This window comes from Chrysemys picta, unplaced genomic scaffold (genome assembly GCF_011386835.1).
Source record: "Chrysemys picta bellii isolate R12L10 unplaced genomic scaffold, ASM1138683v2 scaf149, whole genome shotgun sequence".
Lineage (NCBI taxonomy): Eukaryota > Metazoa > Chordata > Testudines > Emydidae > Chrysemys > Chrysemys picta.
The window spans coordinates 1-18,797 of NW_027052856.1; the positions used below are offsets into that span (position 1 = coordinate 1).

General features: G+C 49.4%; 1 protein-coding gene across 1 annotated transcript in view; it reads right to left on the reverse strand.

Annotated features, from left to right (window-relative positions):
• Positions 1–3,307: 3,307 nt before the first annotated feature.
• LOC135978160 (class I histocompatibility antigen, F10 alpha chain-like) overlaps positions 3,308–18,797 on the reverse strand; it is a 28,224-nt gene continuing 12,734 nt past the window's right edge. Inside the window, exons 3-6 of the mRNA XM_065579200.1 lie at positions 13,569–13,844; positions 9,820–9,921; positions 9,393–9,425; positions 3,308–7,191 (exon numbers count right to left, since the gene is read on the reverse strand). Coding sequence (XP_065435272.1) covers positions 7,046–7,191; positions 9,393–9,425; positions 9,820–9,921; positions 13,569–13,844 — 557 coding nt within the window. The 3' untranslated portion in view covers positions 3,308–7,045. The remainder of the gene's footprint in view (positions 7,192–9,392; positions 9,426–9,819; positions 9,922–13,568; positions 13,845–18,797) is intronic.

Sequence of the window (18,797 nt, forward strand, 5' to 3'; positions counted from 1 at the left end):
ACATTAAAAGCAGGTCAGACACCTTCAGGGTCACACTCAGCCACACACAGCACAGCTCTAGGGGGATAATAATTCTGCCCAACACCACCGTATACATTCCTGACCATCGCCTTCTCTGCACTAGAAAAATTGGGACCCATACCCGCAAGCAACGCAATTCCACCAGTGATAGCAAAGGTGGAGCAATTGAGGAGATGGGGTTCAGGTGTTTTAACCACTGCATCATCTAGACTTCCTCTGAGCAAGGTTACAGAACATGTCTCTACAGCCACTCTACACTACTGAAGACGACCTCTGCTGGGAAAATAACAAAGCAGGGCAGATTATCCAACAAGTTCTTGGAATGTATTGGAGACATTTTTTCTTTCAGAAGGTGGAGAAAGCTACTAGGGGAGAGGCTGTTCTAGATTTAACTTTGACAAATAGGGAGGAACTGGTTGAGAATTTGAAAGTGGAAGGCAGCTTGGGTGAAAGTGATCATGAAATGACAGAATTCATGATTCTAAAGAATGGTAGGAGGGAAAACAACACAATGAAATAATGGATTTCAAGAAGACAGACTTTAGCAAACTCAGGGAGTTGCTAGGTAAGATCCCATGGGAAGCAAGTCTAAGGGGAAAAACAGTTCAGAAGAGTTGGAAAGTTCTCAAAGAGACATTATCAAGCGCACAGGTGCAAACTATCCCACTGCACAGGAAAGCAATGAAGGATGGCAAGAGACCACACCGGCTTAAACCAGGAGATCTTCAATGATTAGAGGATTGGGCCAAAAGAAATATGATGAGGTTCAACAAGGACAAGTGCAGAGTCCTGCACTTAGGACGGAAGAATCCCATGCACTGCTACAGACTAGGGACCGAATGGCTGGGCAGCAGTTCTGCAGAAAAGGACCTAGGGGTTACAGTGGACGAAAAGCTGAATATGAGTCAACAGTGTGCTATATGAGTCAACAGTGTGCCCTTGTTTCCAAGAAGGCTAATGGCATCTTGGGTTGTATCAGTAGGGGCATTTCCCGCAGATCGAGGGACGTGATAATTCCCTTCTATTCGGCACTGGTGAGGCCACATTTAGAGTACTGTGTCCAGTTTTGGGCCCCACACTACAAGAAGGATGTGGATAAATTGGAAAGAGTCCAGCGGAGGGCAACAAAAATGATTAGGGGGCTGGAGCACATGACTTATAAGGAGAGGCTGAGGGAACTGGGATTGTTTAGCCTGCAGAAGAGAAGAATGAGGGGGGATTTGATAGCTGCTTTCAACTACCTGAAAGGGGGTTCCAAAGAGGATGGACCTACACGGTTCTCAGTGGTAGAAGATGACAGAACAAGGAGTAATGGTCTCAAGTTGCAGAGGGGGAGGTTTAGGTTGGATATTAGGAACAACTTTTTCACTAGGAGGGTGGTGAAGAACTGGAATGGGTTACCTAGGGAGGTGGTGGAATCTCCTTCCTTAGAGGTTTTTAAGGTCAGGCTTGACAAAGCCCTGGCTGGGATGATTTAGTTGGGGTTGGTCCTGCTTTGAGCAGGGGGTGGGACTAGATGACCTCCTGAGGTCCCTTCCAACCCTGAGATTCTATGATTCTATGTGAAAATGGGGAAAGGGCTAAATGACTTTTTTGTTTCAATTTTCACCATAAGGTTTTATAGCGATTGGACGTCGAGCATAGTGAACACCAGTGAAATTGAGGTAGAATCTGAGGCTAACGTAGGGAAAGAACAAGTTAAAAATGATTTAGACAAGTTAGATATCTTCAAGTCACCAAGGCCTGATGAAAGGCATCCTAGAATACTCAAGGAACTGACAGAGCAGATATCTGAACCAATATCTTTGAAAAGTCATGGAAGATGGCAGAGTGGACTGGAAGAGGGGAAACATAGTGCCAATCTATAAAAAGGGGATTAGGCACAACCGGAAGAATTACAGACTAGTCAGTTTAACTTCAGTACCCAGAAAGATAATGGGGCAAATAATGAAGCAATCAATTTGCAAACACCTAGAAGATAATAAGGTGATAGTAACAGTCAGCCTGGATTTGTCAAGAACAAATTGTGTAAAACCAACCTGATAGCTTTCTTTGATAGGGTAACAAGCCTTGTGTATGGGAGGAAATGGTAGATGTGGTATAACTTGACTTTAGTAAGGCTTTTGATAATGTCTCATAGGACCTTCTCATTAACAAACTAGGGAAATATAGCCTTCTTGGAAACAAGGGCACACTGTTGACTCATATTCTACTATATGCTACTATAAAGTGGGTGCAGAACTGGTTGGAAAACTGTTCCCAGAGAATAGTTATCAATAGTTCACAGTCATGTTGGAAGGGCATGACAAGTGGGGTCCCTCAGGCCTGGTCTACACTAGGAGGTTATGTTGTATTTAGCAGCGTTAACTCGAATTAACCCTGCACCCGTCCACACAACGAAGCTATTTATTTCGACATAGAGGTCTCTTTAAATCGATTTCTGTACTCCTCCCCAACGGGGGGAGTAGCGCTAAATTCGACATGGCCATGTCGAATTAGGGTAGGTGTGTATGTAATTCAACGCTAATAGCTCTGGGAGCTATCCCACAGTGCACCACTCTGTTGACGCTCTGGACAGCAGTCCGAGCTCGGATGCTCTGACCAGCCACACAGGAAAAGCCCCAGGAAAATCTGAATTCCTTTTCCTGTCTGGCCAGTTTGAATCTCATTTCCTGTTTGGACATCGTGGCGAGCTCAGCAGCACTGGCAACGATGCAGAGCTCTCCAGCAGAGGTGACCATGCAATCGCAGAATAGAAAGAAGGCCCCAGCATGGACTGATCGGGAAGTCTTGGATCTGATCGCTGTGTGGGGCGATGAGTCCGTGCTTTCGGAGCTGCGATCAAAAAAACGGAATGCCAAGATCTACGAGAAGATCTCCAAAGCCATGACAGAGAGAGGATACAGCCGGGATGCAACACAGTGCCGTGTGAAAATTAAGGAGCTGAGACCAGGGTACCAGAAGACCAAAGAGTCAAATGGACGCTCTGGATCCCAGCCCCACACATGCCGTTTCTACGAGGCACTGCATTCCATTCTAGGTGTGGCCGCCACCACTACCACACCACTGTCCGTGGACTCTGACGCTGGGGTATTGTCGACGGCCGCTTCCTCGGAGATGTTCGCGGACGGGGAAGATGAGGAAGGAGATGTGGAGGACGAGGCAGTCGACAGCGCTTTCAACGCTGATTTCCCCAACAGCCAGGGGAAATCACCCTCACGGAGATCCCCTACCAACTCTCCCAAGGTGGTAACCCAGACCGTGAATCAGGGGAAACATCAGTAGGTAAGTGTTTTAAACATTTATTTTGAACAGAATAGGAATGGTATCTTAACAATGGGTTTTTCATGATTAGTTTGCCCTAGGCGCTTTAGTTTCTAGTCCTTGCCAGTGCAGCTACTGGAAAATTCTGTCAATATGTCCGGGGATAGAGCAGAAATCCTCCTGGGACATCTCCACGAAGGTCTCCTGGAGGTATTGTGAAAGCCTTTGCATCAGGTTCCTGGGGAGAGCGGCCTTATTGCGTCCTCCATGGTAGGAAACTTTTCCGTGCCAGGCTAGCAGCAAGTACTCCGGGATCATTGCCTCGCAAAGCATGGTGGCATACGGCCCTGGTGCTTGCTGGCATTCACGCAGCATGCGGTCTTTCTCTGTCTCCGAAATCGTCATCAGAGTGATATCACTCATGGTGACCTGCTTTGAATTAGGGGAATGTTAGTATTGGGACTGATTGTCTGTTCCTTTACATAACTGTAACCGGCGGTTTACAGCCATGCGGTGGAGGCGTGATGGGGCAGCATGGAGGGATCTTTCCCAGGGACAGCCGCGAGGGGGTTGGGACAGGGGCAGAGTTCATGCTGGCCGGATTGCCGGCAGCAGGAACTGGCCAATGCTAGGAGCATTGCTTGGAACGTGAAAGGAGGGCACTGCTATAAATTAAGCTTTAAGCAGCCAAAAGTCTACGGCTTACCATGTCCGCCTGCTAGCCGAATTCCGTTGTCTGGCCCCGCTTGTGTGATCTGTACAGCAAGACCCCAGGCACTCAATGGGAAGGCCGAAAATTCGACCTTGTACTGAGTGCGCATGTGATAGGTGCTGTGCATGGTCTTGTTCACAGAGAAAGACTATATTCATTGTTCGCAAAATTGTATCTTTCTGAGGAATTCACTCCCTTTTTCCCATCCCACAGCTGCGAGTGTCTCCCGACCTACCCCGGCATCCCCCTCCCAGAGGCTGGCGCAGATCAGGCGACGAAAGAGAAGGACACGGGACGAGATGTTCTCAGAACTTATGGGCTGCTCCCAAGCCGAGGCGGCACAGCAGACCCAATGGAGGGAGAACATGTTGCAATACCAGCGATCACACAGCGAATGGGAGGACAGGTGGCGGCAGGAAGACCAGCAGGCAACTCAAACGCTGCTTGGACTAATGAGGGAGCAAACGCTCCGGCACCTTGTAGATGTTCTGCAGGACCGGAGGCAGGAGGACAGAGCCCCGCTGCATTCTCTCTCTAACCACCCTCCCCCGCCACAAAGTCCCATCCCCCGCTCACCCAAAGTTCCAAGAAGGAGGGGCGGCAGGGGCTGTGAAAACAGTCACTCCACCCCTGCAGACTGCTCAAGTAACAGAAGGCTCTCATTCCCAAAGATTTTATAAGTCCTTTCCTTCGCTCCAAGCACCTCACCCAAGCCCCTGTCCCAGTTTCATCCCCTAACTGTGTAGTTCTTAATAAAAATTACGTTTCTGTTAATTACTGTTTCCATCATGTTCTTTTAGAGGAGAGTATCAGAGGGGTAGCCGTGTTAGTCTGAATCTGTAAAAAGCAACAGAGGGTCCTGTGGCACCTTTAAGTCAGTATGGAGATAACTCCAAGATAAGACTTGGAGTCTTCAGGACCAGACTCCAAAGAGAAACTGCTGAGCTCCAGTTCATTTGCAAATTTGACACCATCAGAGCAGGATGAAACAAAGACTGTGAATGGCTATCCAACTACAGAAGCAGTTTCTCCTCCCTTGGTGTTCACACCTCAACTGCTAGCATAGCACCTCACCCTCCCTGATGGAACTAACCTCGTTATCTCCATAGTGATTTATACCTGCCTCTGGAGATTTCCATTACTTGCATCTGAAGAAGTGAGGTTCTTACCCACGAAAGCTTATGCTCCCAATACTTCTGTTAGTCTTAAAGGTGCCACAGGACCCTCTGTTGCTTTTTAGAGGAGAGTGTGTTTGAAGGGAGGGAAGGGAGTTGGTAATTGGAGAGGACAGTCACCTTTACCAGGGTACAGACACGGGGGCAGGTTCAGCGGAAGGTCACACACACATTGCAGTCACTAGGCACCCTGGTCAGGCTGGGAGGTGGTTTTCATGTTCTGTGTGGGGGGGCTATGAGTGTGTGGCGGGGGAGGGTGGTTACAGATCTTATGCAGCGGTCCTTAGCCTGGATGACAGAGCCACGCAGCAGGGGATCTGTAACTCCCCCCCCCCCCCCCCGCCACAAAGTCACATAGCCCCCACACACAGAGTCCCGAAAAGGAGGGGTGGCAGGCTCCGTTGAAACAACCAGTCCACCACTGCGGACCGCTCTAGGAGCAGGAGCCTGTCATTCCTCGAGTTTAGAAGCGTCCTTTCCATCACTACACCCACTCCCCACCAGTCTGCGTCCCAGTTTCAACACTTTACCACGAAATCCTTAATAAAGAAAACAGTGTTAACGAACAAAGTTTAATTTATTTTATTTTTAAAGGTGTGTTGGAAGGGGCAAGACGGGGTGAACAAGGTATGTAACTGGAGAGGATAGTCAACATTAAGTGGGTAAAGAAACGGGGGCAGGTGCAGCTTCTGTTTAAACAAACTTAATAGTCACAGGTTACCCTGCTCACTCTGGAACCTAGCTTTCAAAGCTTCCCGGATGCACAGCGCGTCCCGCTGGGCTCTTCTAATCGCCCGGCTGTCTGGCTGGGCATAATCAGCAGCCAGGCGATTTGCCTCAACCTCCCACCCCGCCATAAACGTCTCCCCCTTGCTCTCACAGAGATTGTGGAGCACACAGCAAGCTGCAATAACAATGGGGATATTGGTTTTGCTGAGATCAGAGTGAGTCAGTAAGCTTCTCCATCTCCCCCCTTCAGACATCTAAAAGCACACTCCACCACCATTCTGCACTTGCTCAGCCGGTAGTTGAAGAGTTCTTTTTCACTGTCCAGGGCACCTGTATAGGGCTTCATGAGCCAGGGCATTAGCGGGTAGGCTGGGTCCCCGAGGGTCACTATAGGCATCTCCACATCCCCAACAGTTATTTTGTGGTCTGGGAAGTAAATACCTTCCTGCAGCCATCTAAACAGACCAGAGTTCCTGAAAACGCGAGCATCATGAACCTTGCCCGGCCATCCGACATTGATGTTGGTAAAACGTCCCCTATGGTCCACCAGTACTTGCAGCACCATTGAAAAGTAGCCCTTTCGGTAATGTACTGGCTGGCCTGGTGGTCCGGTCCCAGGATAGGGATGTGAGTTCCATCTATAGCCCCACCGCAGTTTGGGAATCCCATCGCAGCGAAGCCATCTATGATCACCTGCACGTTTCCCAGGGTCACTACCTTTGAGAGCAGTAGCTCAACGATTGCGTTGGCTACTTGCATCACAGCAACCCCCACGGTAGATTTGCCCACTCCAAAGTGATTCGCGACTGACCGGTAGCTGTCTGGCGTTGCAAGCTTCCAGAGGGTTTTGGCCACTCGCTTCTGGACAGTCAGGGCTGCTCGCATCCGGGTGTCCTTGCGCTTCAGGGCAGGGGACAGCAACTCACAAAGTTCCAGGAAAGTTCCCTTACGCATCCGAAAGTTTCGCAGCCACTGTGATTCATCCCAGACCTGCAGCACTATGTGGTCCCACCAGTTCGTGCTTGTTTCCCGGGCCCAGAATCGCCGTTCCACACCATCAACATGACCCATTGCCACCATGATGTCCACGGCGCGGGGTCCCGTGCTTTGCGAGAGGTCTGTGCCCCTCTCAGACTTAATGTCCTCACCGCGCTGCCGTAGCCTCCTCGCCCGATTTCTCAGCATCTGCCTCTGAAAAAGGTGGATGATAAGGTGCGAGTTGTTGACAACGGCCATAACTGCAGCGATGATCGCAGCGGGCTCCATGCTCGCAGTGCTGTGGCGTCCGTGCTGTCAATCACCAGAAAAGTGCGTGAACTGATCGCCCGCCGGCGCTTTCAGGGAGGGAGGGAGGGCGGGAGTGAGGGTTGAATGACGACAGTTACCCAAAACCACCCTTGACGCATTTTTTGCCCCAGCAGGCATTGGGGGCTCGACCCAGAATTCCAATGGGCAGCGGGGACTGCGGGATAGCTGCCCACAGTGCACCGCTTCCAATGTCGACGCTTGCCCCGTTAGTGTGGACTCACAAAGTCGAATTACTGTCCTTAGTGTGGATACACACGTTTGACTTTGTAATATCAGTTCCACAAATTCGCTTTAAGTAAAATCGAACTACTCTCGTAGTGTAGACATACCCTCAGGGATCAGGTCTGGTTCTGTTCAATGGCTTCATCAAGGGTTTAGATAATGGCATAGAGAGTACACTTATTAAGATTGTGGCGATACTAAGCAGGAAGGGGTTGCAAATGCTTTGGAGGACAGGATTAAAATTCAAAATGATCTGGACAAACTGGAGAAACAATCTGAAGTAAACAGGATGAAATTCAATATGGACAAATGTAAATTACCCCACTTAGGAAGAAACCATCAATTGCACACATCAAAATTGGGAAATGACGCCTAGGAAGAAGTACCACAGAAAGGAATCTGGGGTCATAGTGGATCACAAGCTAAATATGAGTCAACCATGTAACACGGTTGCAAAAAAAGGCAACATCATTCTGGGATGATTAGCCCGAGTGTTGTAAGCAAGACACAAGGAGTAATTCTTCCTCTCTACTCTGTGCTGATTAGGCCTGAACTGGAGTATTGTGCCCAGGAAGGATGTGGACAAATTGGAGAAAGTCCACGGGAGAGCAACACGAATGATTAAAGATCTAGAAAACATGACCTATGAGGAAAGATCGAAAGAATTCGGTTTGTTTAGTCACAGAAGAGAAGACAGAGAGGGGACATGATAACAGTTTTCAAGTACATAAAAGGTTGTTACAAGGAGGAGGGGAAAAATTGTATTCATCAACTTCTGAGGACAGGACAAGAAGCAATGGGCTTAAATTGCAACAAGGGAGGTTCAGGTTGGACATTAGGGAAAAAAATCTTGTCAGGGTGGTTAAGCACTGGAATAAATTGCCTAGAGAGGTGGAGGAATCTCTCTCATTGGAGGTTTTAAGAGCAGGTTAGTCAGGGATGGTCTATATCAGAGGTCTTAAAACCTGCGGCCTGTGGGGCTAGTTCCTGCAGCCTGCAAAGCTCCCCGTGGCCCACTCCCCACCCCCTCCAGGCCAGGGGTGGGCAAACTATAGCTCCCGTGGCACCGCAAGACCTGCGCTGCTCCCTGAAGCGGCCGGCACCACGTCCCTGTGGCGGCGGGGAGTGGGGTGGGGGCAGAGGGCTCTGTGCGTTGCCCTCCCTTCCAGGCACCGCCCCTCCGCAGCGCCCATTGGCCGGGAACGGGGAATGGCCAATGGGAGCTTCGGGGGAGGTATCTGGAGGAGCAGCAAGGCCAGTGCACGGAGCCCTGTGGCCCCTTCCCCAGGGGCCGCAGGCATGTGGTTTCGGCTGCTTCCCGGAGTGGCGCTGGGCCAGGGCAGGCAGGCAGGGAGCCTGTCCTGGCCCCGGAGCTGCTCTAGGTAAGCAGCGCTGGGCCGGAGCCCGCACCCCAAACTCCTCCTGCACCCCAACTCCCTGCCCTGAGCCCTGGCCACACCCCGCACTCCTCCTGCACCCCCTGGGAGCAGGGAGGGGGTGGAGTTAGGGTGGGGACTTCAAGGAAAGGGGTTGGAATGGCCGCAGGGAAGGGGTGGGAAAGGCAGGGAAGGGGCGGGGCCTAATAGAAGGGGCAGAGTTGGGGCAGGGCTGGGGGCAGCAGGGGAGGGGTGTCAGTGATGCGGCCCTCGGGCCAATGCACTAGTCCTCATGTGGCCCTCGTGCTCATTTGAGTTTGGGATCCCTGGTCTAGATAATATCTAGTCCTGCCTTGAGTGCAGGGAACTGGACTAGATGTCCTCTCGAGGTCCCTTCCAGTTCTAGGATTCTATGGTACTAGAGCAATAGATGGAGATTTCCCGAAAAGCCTCATTGTAGACAAGGCCTATGAGCAGGAGTGATGATCTCCTGTCAGTGGCTCCAGGCTAAAATCCACAAGCAAATACTGATGGCTGTTCAGAGATGGTCACTTGAAAAGAGGCGATGGGTCTCTTGTCACTTACCCTGAGCTACAGCGTAGCCGTCTCCCGTCCTCCCTGCAGAGAGAAGGCAAATTTCAGTGAATGCCGCTCCCGAGATAGGAACCGACTCCGATCTGTATCCACAGCTCAGAAACAGGACCCCTGGCACCAGTAATGGACTCAAGGTCCCAGGCGCTCACGATCGGCAGGAGAGAAAGACACGAGACAGTTTCCAAAGATCTCAGTCCACTGGCTGCTGGGCTCGCTGGAAAACCGAGCCTCATATAAACTGTAACCCGCACCAAGGTTCTGGGTCTGGCCCTCCAGCAGCTCCCATGGGGGTCATTAGCTCAGTCCCGCAGTGGGACAGTCACACAGTACTGACACTGGCTCCTGTATTGCTGTTGGCCTTAGGTGGGTGTGCAGGGCCCGGCAAGTCCAGGGAATGCCCCCAACCCAGCCACTTTACCTGGGCATTGCTTTTTCCAGAAGAATACTCCGATTATAACACCAATCAGGACAGCTGCAGTGATAACTCCAGCCACAATGGGAATCAGACTATTATTTGGTTCTGAAATGGAATGGAGAGAATGAGCAATGGGGAAAAATCCCCCACTAAAACCCCCCTTTCATCCCAGTGCAGGGATCAGTCAGTCAGCTCCCCAGATAAGGGCTGAATCCTGCAACCATCCACCCCTTCCAATGCAGCCACCATGTACCTACCAGGCATTATACCCCACCACAGAAAGTCCTGGACACTAGACCCAGCCTCTACCACTTCAATTCATAATAAATATTTAGCACTTAAAATAGAAGACTTTTATAACATTAATCAATCTTCATAAACCTAATTATGGGAGAGAATGAATGTCAGTATCGTCCCTAAACGGGAAAGGGGGAGACTTGCTGAAGATCACACAGAGGCAGTGAAAGAGCCAGGAATAGACCCCAGGAATCCTGACTTCCAGCCCCTCCTCCCCTAACCCACCTGCCCCCACTCCCCTTCCAGGAGTCCTGGCTCCCAGCCCCTAACTCCCCCTTGACCACCCTGACTTTCATGACTAATGGAACACAGTCCCATTGTGTGATTCTGGTGACAAACTGGAAACTGACCTCAAAGCTCTGGATTTCCCTGCCATGAATATAGTTAGATACAATGCGTGTTTTTTGAGGGGGCAGGAAGTGAAGAGGGGACGATAGAGATATTTTAATACTGTTCTTGGTTTATATGAACCTGTTAAACCCCAAGTTCTGTATACACTTTAAGTTTCATTAATCAGCTTCTCCTGTTGTCTGAAAGATCCACATAATAATACAGCAAAAAGAAAAATATTTCTAAGAGAATAAGGAAATGTGGTTTATGACACAAAAATTGGCAGGGGACGTAGTAGCAGGATTACGATGTGAAATCTGTTGACTAGATTTCCAGTGCAGGCTGCCCTTTTAGAAATTGTTTGCACTTCCAAATGCTGCATTTTTCCACATCCCAATTAACCAAGCAAAAAGATGGGTAATAAATTCTCTCTCGACTTCCTTGTGCTAGGGGCATAGGAGACTCTCCCCCGATGCAGGGCTCTAATCTGCCTCCTCGCTCCATTCCAAGGCCAGACCCTCTCTTTCAGCATCACTGCGCACAGAAACAAGCTGCTCCCAACATTAAACCTCTACCTCTGGCCACATGGGCCCATAAAGTCCTGTTTCTGAGAACCTGCTGAATCCTAGGACTAGAAGGGACCTCGAGAGCTTATCTAGTCCCGTCCCCTGCACTCATGGCAGGACCACGAGTGCATGAAGTTGAGAACGGGCTGGAAGCTGAAGCAAGACCAACTCTGTCTGGAAATAAGGGGCAGATTTCAGCTTCTCCTGGGATGTGATAAATTCTCCATCCCTTGGAGACTACATCTGGAATGGAAATCTCTTTCTGAAGGATCAGCGCTAGTTTGCCCACAGATGACCAGACTGTGATTCCCCCCTGCCCTGGACTAGGCAGGAGCTCAGATCAGATGATTAGAATGGTCCCTTCAGGCCTTAATGTCTCGTTGTTAATCTTCTCCCTTCAGAGACACTGTATTGCTGAGATGTATCCAACAGCCCCAGAGGCAGCAAACTGGAGAGCAAGACATGAGCCCCAGGCACTGTGGGTCCCAACTCTAGCACAAGAACTTGACTGCAGGGGGACAGAGCCAAAGAGGACAGGGCCTCACAGACCCTGAGAAAGTCCAGCTTCAGCCTATAAATCCGAATGAGAATTTTTCAGGGGTTGAGTTTAATGGATTCCCCCTCTCCCACTAGGAAAACAGGCAAACACACAAACTCCTTACCCCAGGAGACAGAGAGTGGCTCTAACAGGCTTTCATGCTCCACGTGACATGAATAATGGGCTTTGATCTTGGGATCAATCTACATTGTCACCCAGGTCTGGTAGGTCCCATCCCCATTGGGTAGGATGCCTTCAGAGTAGGTCTCCTGCTGTCTGCTCTCCCCATTTTTCAGCCAGGTCACGGTGATGTCGCGGGGGTAGAATCCACTGACCTTACAGGAGAGGGTGGTGAGGCCGTCACGAGATGACCTGTCGCTCACTCTAGCTGTTGGGCACACTGGGAAAAAGAAGAAACTCAAGTTAGGTGTTTTCAAGCTCTAATCCAGGCAGCATTTTCTAGAGCTTTGCAGCATGAAATTCTGAGACCTGAGCAGTGGGGGAGGATGAGAGTCCATGAGACAGAATCCCTCTGATGAGAGAGAACCACCATGTTAGAGGATTTCTGTGCCGAATTCACAGCATCAGCAACGGTGAATCCTGAATCCAGGTCCCTGACCTGGCCTCTGCTCCAAACCACAGAGACACAAATACCTTGACAGGTTTCACTAAACTCCAGATACAGGTGTCAATCACATGCTAGGTTTGTACCCATCTCCTCTCAGTCCCTGGATTTCAAAGAGTGAAGAATCTTGCCCTGGCCAGGGAGCAAAAACTGGATTGAATAAACTGACCAATTAGAGATGGAAAGGGCCCATTAAACAAAAAGTGACACACAGTGCTAAATTGCCCCTCAAACGAGCTAATTTGAATTGGCTAATTTCTTGTAGGTTGTTACCAAATCTATTTACCCCAATATTATGGATTTCAAAAGGAATTATGCTAATGTTGAAAAATCAGTTTCCCAGCCCCCTGGCACTGAAATACACATTACAATGCTGTGTATGGATTTTTCTTGTTGGCATTTGTAAAGATGGCAAAGGACAAGATAATGTTCTGCTGAGGTTTGTGAGGGAAATAAGCAACTAGTATAATTGTTGCAAAAAACTGGGTAGAAATTTCAAGTAACCTTGAACAGCAAGTGCAAACTGTTTGGGAAGGGAAAGATCAGGGTGTGTAATGATGCTAACTAATCTGGGAAATGTGTGTATATGGTAACAGACAAGGTACATAAACGGGTAATAGTGAGTTAACATTTTGAAGCAGACTGTCCTCCTGAGTTGGAGTGTTAAAGCATTTAACCTCTTCCCTTCTATGTTTGTGATTAATCTTTAACTAAAAAGCTTTGGTAATAAATTTGAGTGTGATTATCTGGTGTCTTATTGATAAAAATCAAAAAGTAAGTATGAAAGTGTTGCAGCAAAGGTAGGTCTTGAGGGGGAAAACTTTAAGGACAAGGGGAGCCTTCTTCCAGGTTAGTATGGGGAGGGCAATTCCACATGTAGGGAATGGCATGGAAGGAAGCACATAAATGACTGTAGGAGAAGTTTGGCAACAAGGACAAAGCTACCATCATTGATGGAACACGGGCTGGGGGCAACACAAGAAATATGATGGTACAGACAGTGAATGGGGAAGAATTACATGGTGAATGAAGCTGGTGTCCATAGAAGTGGCACTTCCATAATTAAGCAAAGTGCTCTAACATGCACAAGCACAGGCAGATTGCCTTGATAACAGCTGTGTCACATCAGAGGAAGAGGTAGAATTTGTGATGTGAAGTTGCGCTCATTTGGTCAAGTGGCTCTGGAGATGCAGCTTCTCTACAGTGAACTGCTTTTAACATTTTCAATTTCTTATCCTTTTTTCCAGCAGAACTGATGGGGAAGGGGTTGTTTCCCCACCTATCCCTGGTGCAAGGTTCGCTGAATATCCCCCTACCCACCTGCTCCAGTTTGGAACTGGGGAATGGAGATGTAGCCAGTAGTGTCCCCCTAGGTGGGGCTTGTCCCCCGCCTTACCTTTCCTCTGTAGAGTCTCCTTCCCGTACTCTAGAGCACTCCTTAGCCAGGAAATACAATTCCCCTCCACGTAGCGTTTCCACTGCTGGTTGTCATTTACTTCAGCCTCCCATCTCCTCTTGGTGATCTGAGCCCCAATATCTGCTGCTACCCAAGTCATGGTCTCCTTATCGAAGGTAAGAAAGTCTCGTCCGTCATATGAATCCTGGTAAAACCCCTGAATGCTGTTGTCTTCCCGGAGATCACAGCCGTATATCGTCTGGATGATGTGAAACCCTGAAACACAGCTGAGGGTCAGAAGCAGTCTCTCTCTGAAAATCTCACCAAGAGCCCACTGCAGGTAGCCCAGTGGTTCTTCTTCTTGCTACTGGGCCCTCCCTCCCCTGAGAAATGCGGCTCCCACTTATGCTGTTGGGTCCTACACCCTCCCAGCTCCTTTCAGGAGGGAACCCAAACCCACAGGGGGCACCCTCTCCATCTGTTGGGTCTTGTACACTAAAGAGCCCCCACTGCAGAGAGCTCACAACCTTCAAGGAAAACCTCACTGCTGCTTGTTCTTGTATGTTCCCTGCAGGAGGAGCAGGGTGGCACAATCCCAAAGGGAGTACTCCGGATATTGCAGGGATCTATCCCCTCCAACTCTCTTCTGCTCTCTGAGGATCCCCACAGTTCTCGTAGTCAGGGTCAATCTGGAGAAGAGAGGGAGTTCAGGGTGTCTGTACCCAACTCTCTTCTGCTCTGGTTGTATTACTTTTGCAGGGTCCTCAGGATCACTTGGTCCCCCACCTCCATCATTGACAGTACCCCCATTCCCCTGTGAGGAGGGGGTACAGGTCTGTCCCCCACACTAACCTCTGCTCTGGTTTAATGACCTCACAGAATGCCCAGGGTCACTCTGTTTCCCTGCCCCATCTTCTCCGTGCCCCCAACTCAGTCTAGGAATGGCAAAGAACCAACTTCATATGCTTGGCCTCTTTTTCACATGGCCACTGTCTCAAGGTGATTCCCTGTGAGGATCAGGCCACTGACGGCCCTTAGTTCAGCTAGCCACCATTTTCCTACAGCCAGGCTAATCTTCACAACAACGGCCCCCATCTCGCACACAACCAAGAGCAGACTCAGTTAATGGAGCCACCCCTGGGCTGATAGGAGGCAGGGAGGGAGACTGGGGGGAGGGAAGGGGGATGGGGACAGGAAGGAGAATTTAGGGGAGCAGGAGAGAGGCTGTGGTGAACAGAGAACAGTGTGGGGATCACGAGGAAGACTGAAACGTGGGGAAAGGATCAGACCCCTAGCTTGGCAAACTGGGTAGAATGTTGGGGCACAAAAATAACTCTCACAGGGTCCCAAATATTTTCACCCCTCCCTCACCCTGCATTAGATACATCGAGGTAAATGCCAAGATTTTCAGCAATGACTAGTGATTTTGGGTGCCTAACTGAGACCCTTTAAAGGGGCCTGATCAGAAAGTGGGAGCACCCAGCCTCTGAACATCAGACACCCAAAAATCACTAATCACTTGTGGAAAACATTAAAAGTAACAACAGCTACAGAAAGGTTAGTAACCATTTTTTCTTCTTCAACTGTTTGCACATGTCCCTTCCATGTTCGGGGACTCCCAAACAATACCGTAAGAGGTGGGCTCGGAGTTCATGGACACATGGATTACAACACTGCCCAGCCAAACCCAGTGTCATCTCTCACTTGGTGGGTAATGGCGTAGTTGGAAGAAAAAGTATGTATTGACGCCCAGGTCGCTGCTCTGCAAATGTCCTGGATCAGGCCTGGGCCATGAACGCCACTGAGCAAGCTTGTGCTCTCACAGAATGGGCCACAAGGAAGGCAGGTGGTGGGACACCTGCCTGCTCGTAGCACATGTGAATGCACAATGTAATCCACAATGAAATTCTCTGAGCCAAAAGGGGTAGGGTTTTCATCCTATCAGAGCAGTGTGGATTTATGGATCAGCTTAGGACACCTACCTAACATCCAGAGGGTGGAGATGTCATTCCTCCCTATTCTTGTGCGAGTTGAGGAAGGGAATGGGCAGGAAAATACCCTGATTACTATGAAACTCCAAGATTACCTTTGGGAGGAACACGGGGTGGGGGCAACGTTGTACCTTGTCGCAGTAGCGTAGCCGGGTTGGGGGGGAGCAGGGGGAGCGGCCACTCCCCCACTGAGCAGAAGCTGTGCCTTTTTTGTGCTCGACGCCTTTTGCTCCTGCTCTACTTACTTAGTGGATCATTTTTTTTTGCTCCCAGCGCCTTTTTTTCTCCTGACACTTTTTGCTCCCAGCGCCTTTTTTTCTCCCGACACTTTTTGCTCCCGGTGCCTTTTTTTAGCTCCACTCCCCGTGTTCTTAACCTGGCTACGCCACTGCCTTGTCGTTAAAGAACACTGTATATGGAGGTTTTGACATAAGAGCTCTAATCTCCGAGCCCCTCCTGACTGAGGTAATTGCTACCAGAAAGGCGACCTTCTAGGAAAGGTCCAACAGAGGGCACAATGCTAGAGGCTCAAAGGGAGGCCCCGTGAGCCCTGACATGACCAGGTTTAAGTCCCTCAGGGGGATGTTGTCAAGGCTGATTCCCCACTCTGGCATTTCGAGTGCAGAAGGTGGGAGCGTGCAAGGACTCGAAAAATTAATACTGGCCACTCCAGCCTGGTAATGCTGCCACCACCCAAGTGAAAATCTGCCTTTTGCCAATCCAGAAGAACTCTCTTGGGAAGATTTTCTGGGGCCCCTCGGCTTTTCCACCCCTTCTTTGGGAAAGCCAAGAAAGGAAACAAAAGAAAAGGAGAACCCAGCGGTTGTATTGGCTGATTAATATATGCACAACCTCTTTACCTCATAAGACACAGAAATCCAGTCATGTTCTTACAAAAAGGAAATGTTATTTAAAAAAAAAGAAAGAAAACACCCTTGGAAAACTTAGGTTATTGCTAGATCTTAAAAGAGCAACTGCAAGGATTAATCACCAAGAGTAGCTTTCTTGGGATCCAGTTTAAAGGTTACAACAAAACAAAACCACGTGGGATTAGCACACAGGAATCCACAAGCCATAAAAAGAGATCGGCCTAATCGTGTCTACCTGAACATTTCTTGTTCTACTTCTGTCATAAATATAAAGGGAGGGGGAAGAGGGTCTGATGCAGTGCTATAAAATCCTCTTACCAGTAAAGGGTTAAGAAATTCAGGTAGCCAGACTGACACCTGACCTGGCTGGCATCTGACCAATAAGGGGACAAGATACTTTCAAATCTTGGGAGGGGGGAAAACTTTGTGTGTGGCTCTTTGTCTGAGTCAGAGTGATCTTGGGAGACAAGCAGTCCCTGCAGAAAATCAATCTCCTCAACCAGTCATCTTCTCACCAAACCTCACTTTTCTAAAGTAAGTTTAGTCAGCATTGAGAGTAGGTTTCTGTTTGTTTTGCTTGGTGAGCTTTCCCTGTGTTAGAGGGAAGGGTTATTCCTGTTTTTTCTGTAACTTTAAGGTTTTGTCCAGAGGGGGAATCCCTCTGAGTTTGGAAATTGAGTACCCTGTAAAATAGTTACCATCCTGATTTTACAGAGATGATTTTACCTTCTTTGTTTTAATAAAATCCTTCTTTTAAGAACCTGACTGTTTTCTATGGTTTTAAAACCCCGGGAGTGGGTTTTTAGATCACGGTGTAACCAATTGGTTAGGAGATTATTCTCAAGCTTCCCAGGAAAGGGGGTGTACAGGCTTGAGAGGGTATTTTGGGGGGGAAGGGGAACTTCAAGTGGTTCCTTTCCCGGATTCCTGTTTAAAACACTTGATGGTGGCCGTGAGAGAAGCATTTCTCAGGGTGCAGGGAATTTTGTACCTTGGGGGTTTTAACCTAAGCTGGTAGAAAAAGCTTAGGAGCTCTTCATGCGGGTCCCCACGTCTTTACCCTAGAGTTTAGAGTGGGGAGGGAACCCTGACAACTTCCATATCGGTGGTTCCAAATGAGTAGTTTCTAGGTATGATCCTGATGATTTTTCATACCTGGCCCAGAGCTTTTTACGGCATAAGTACTGCCCTGTCCCTCTGCAGCCAAGAGAACAAAAGACCCACACACCCAGCACTTTTCCCCACTTTGAGAGGGTACAGCTTCCTTACTGGTTCCCCTGGTCAGGTGCCAACTCATTTTAAGCTTACCTCTTAACTCTTTACAGGTAAGGCAGTTAGGGTACAGCTGCTAAGGAGGATTCTATAGCTACTGAATGGTTGGGGTGCTACCCCCACTCATTTATCACAGATGGGTTCCCAGATTTGTGGGTACAGCCTTTCAAAGCCCTCGAGGAAGGGAATGGACATTTCATGTGAAAAACCTGACTGACCACCCAGCAGGGGTAGAATGCGGAGATCGCTCCTAGGTGTACCTTAACGGATGAAATCGCTAGACCTGGCTGTTCCCAGACGGTTCTGGAGTATCTGCTTCATCTGAAAGATGACTCAGTGGGTGAGGAGGCAGGGGTGCCAGAACAGGGGGACCAAGGGGCCATGGCCCTGCCACTTTAGCAGCAGGTGAGAGCGGGGGGAGGGGAAGGGGAGGCGTGGGCAGAGCCTGAGAAGAAGTGAAGTGGGGGGGACGGGAATTGGGGAAGAGGCGGAGTCACAGTTTCAGCACCGGTAGCCCCCCCACACTCATAGGGAGATTCTGGCACCCCGGTGAGAGGCCTTGCAGGGTAGACCAAATGGAGAAACGCTTCCACTTGGCAAGGTAAGTAACTCTGGTAATTGGATTCCTACTGCCTAGCAAAACCTAGCAGACCTGCTCCGAACAGGCCAGTTCTGCAGGTTTAAACATGGACCCGTCAGGCAGATGGAGCATTTGGCCGCGATCTTGCGAGACCAGGTCCAGAAGGGGAGGGAGCGGCATTGGAGTTGCTACTGACAGGTCTAGAAATAAGCCAAACTAGTGCTGATGTGGCCAGGTTGAGGCTATGAGAATAACCTTCGCTCTTGATCTTCAGCAAGATCTTGTGCACAAAAGGAATTGGGGGGGAGGGGAAAGGCGCAGAACAGGTGATTTCTCCAAGGGAGTAAGACGACATCTGTGAGTGAGCCCGGGTTGCAGTCACGCAGACAGCAGAACGGCTGACATTTCCTGTTCTGTCTGGTCGTGAACAGGTCTACGAGGGGAGTACCCACCACTGGAAAATGGTCCTTGCTATGTTGGGGCATAGGGACTATTCATGGTGAGAAGATCTGAGTTG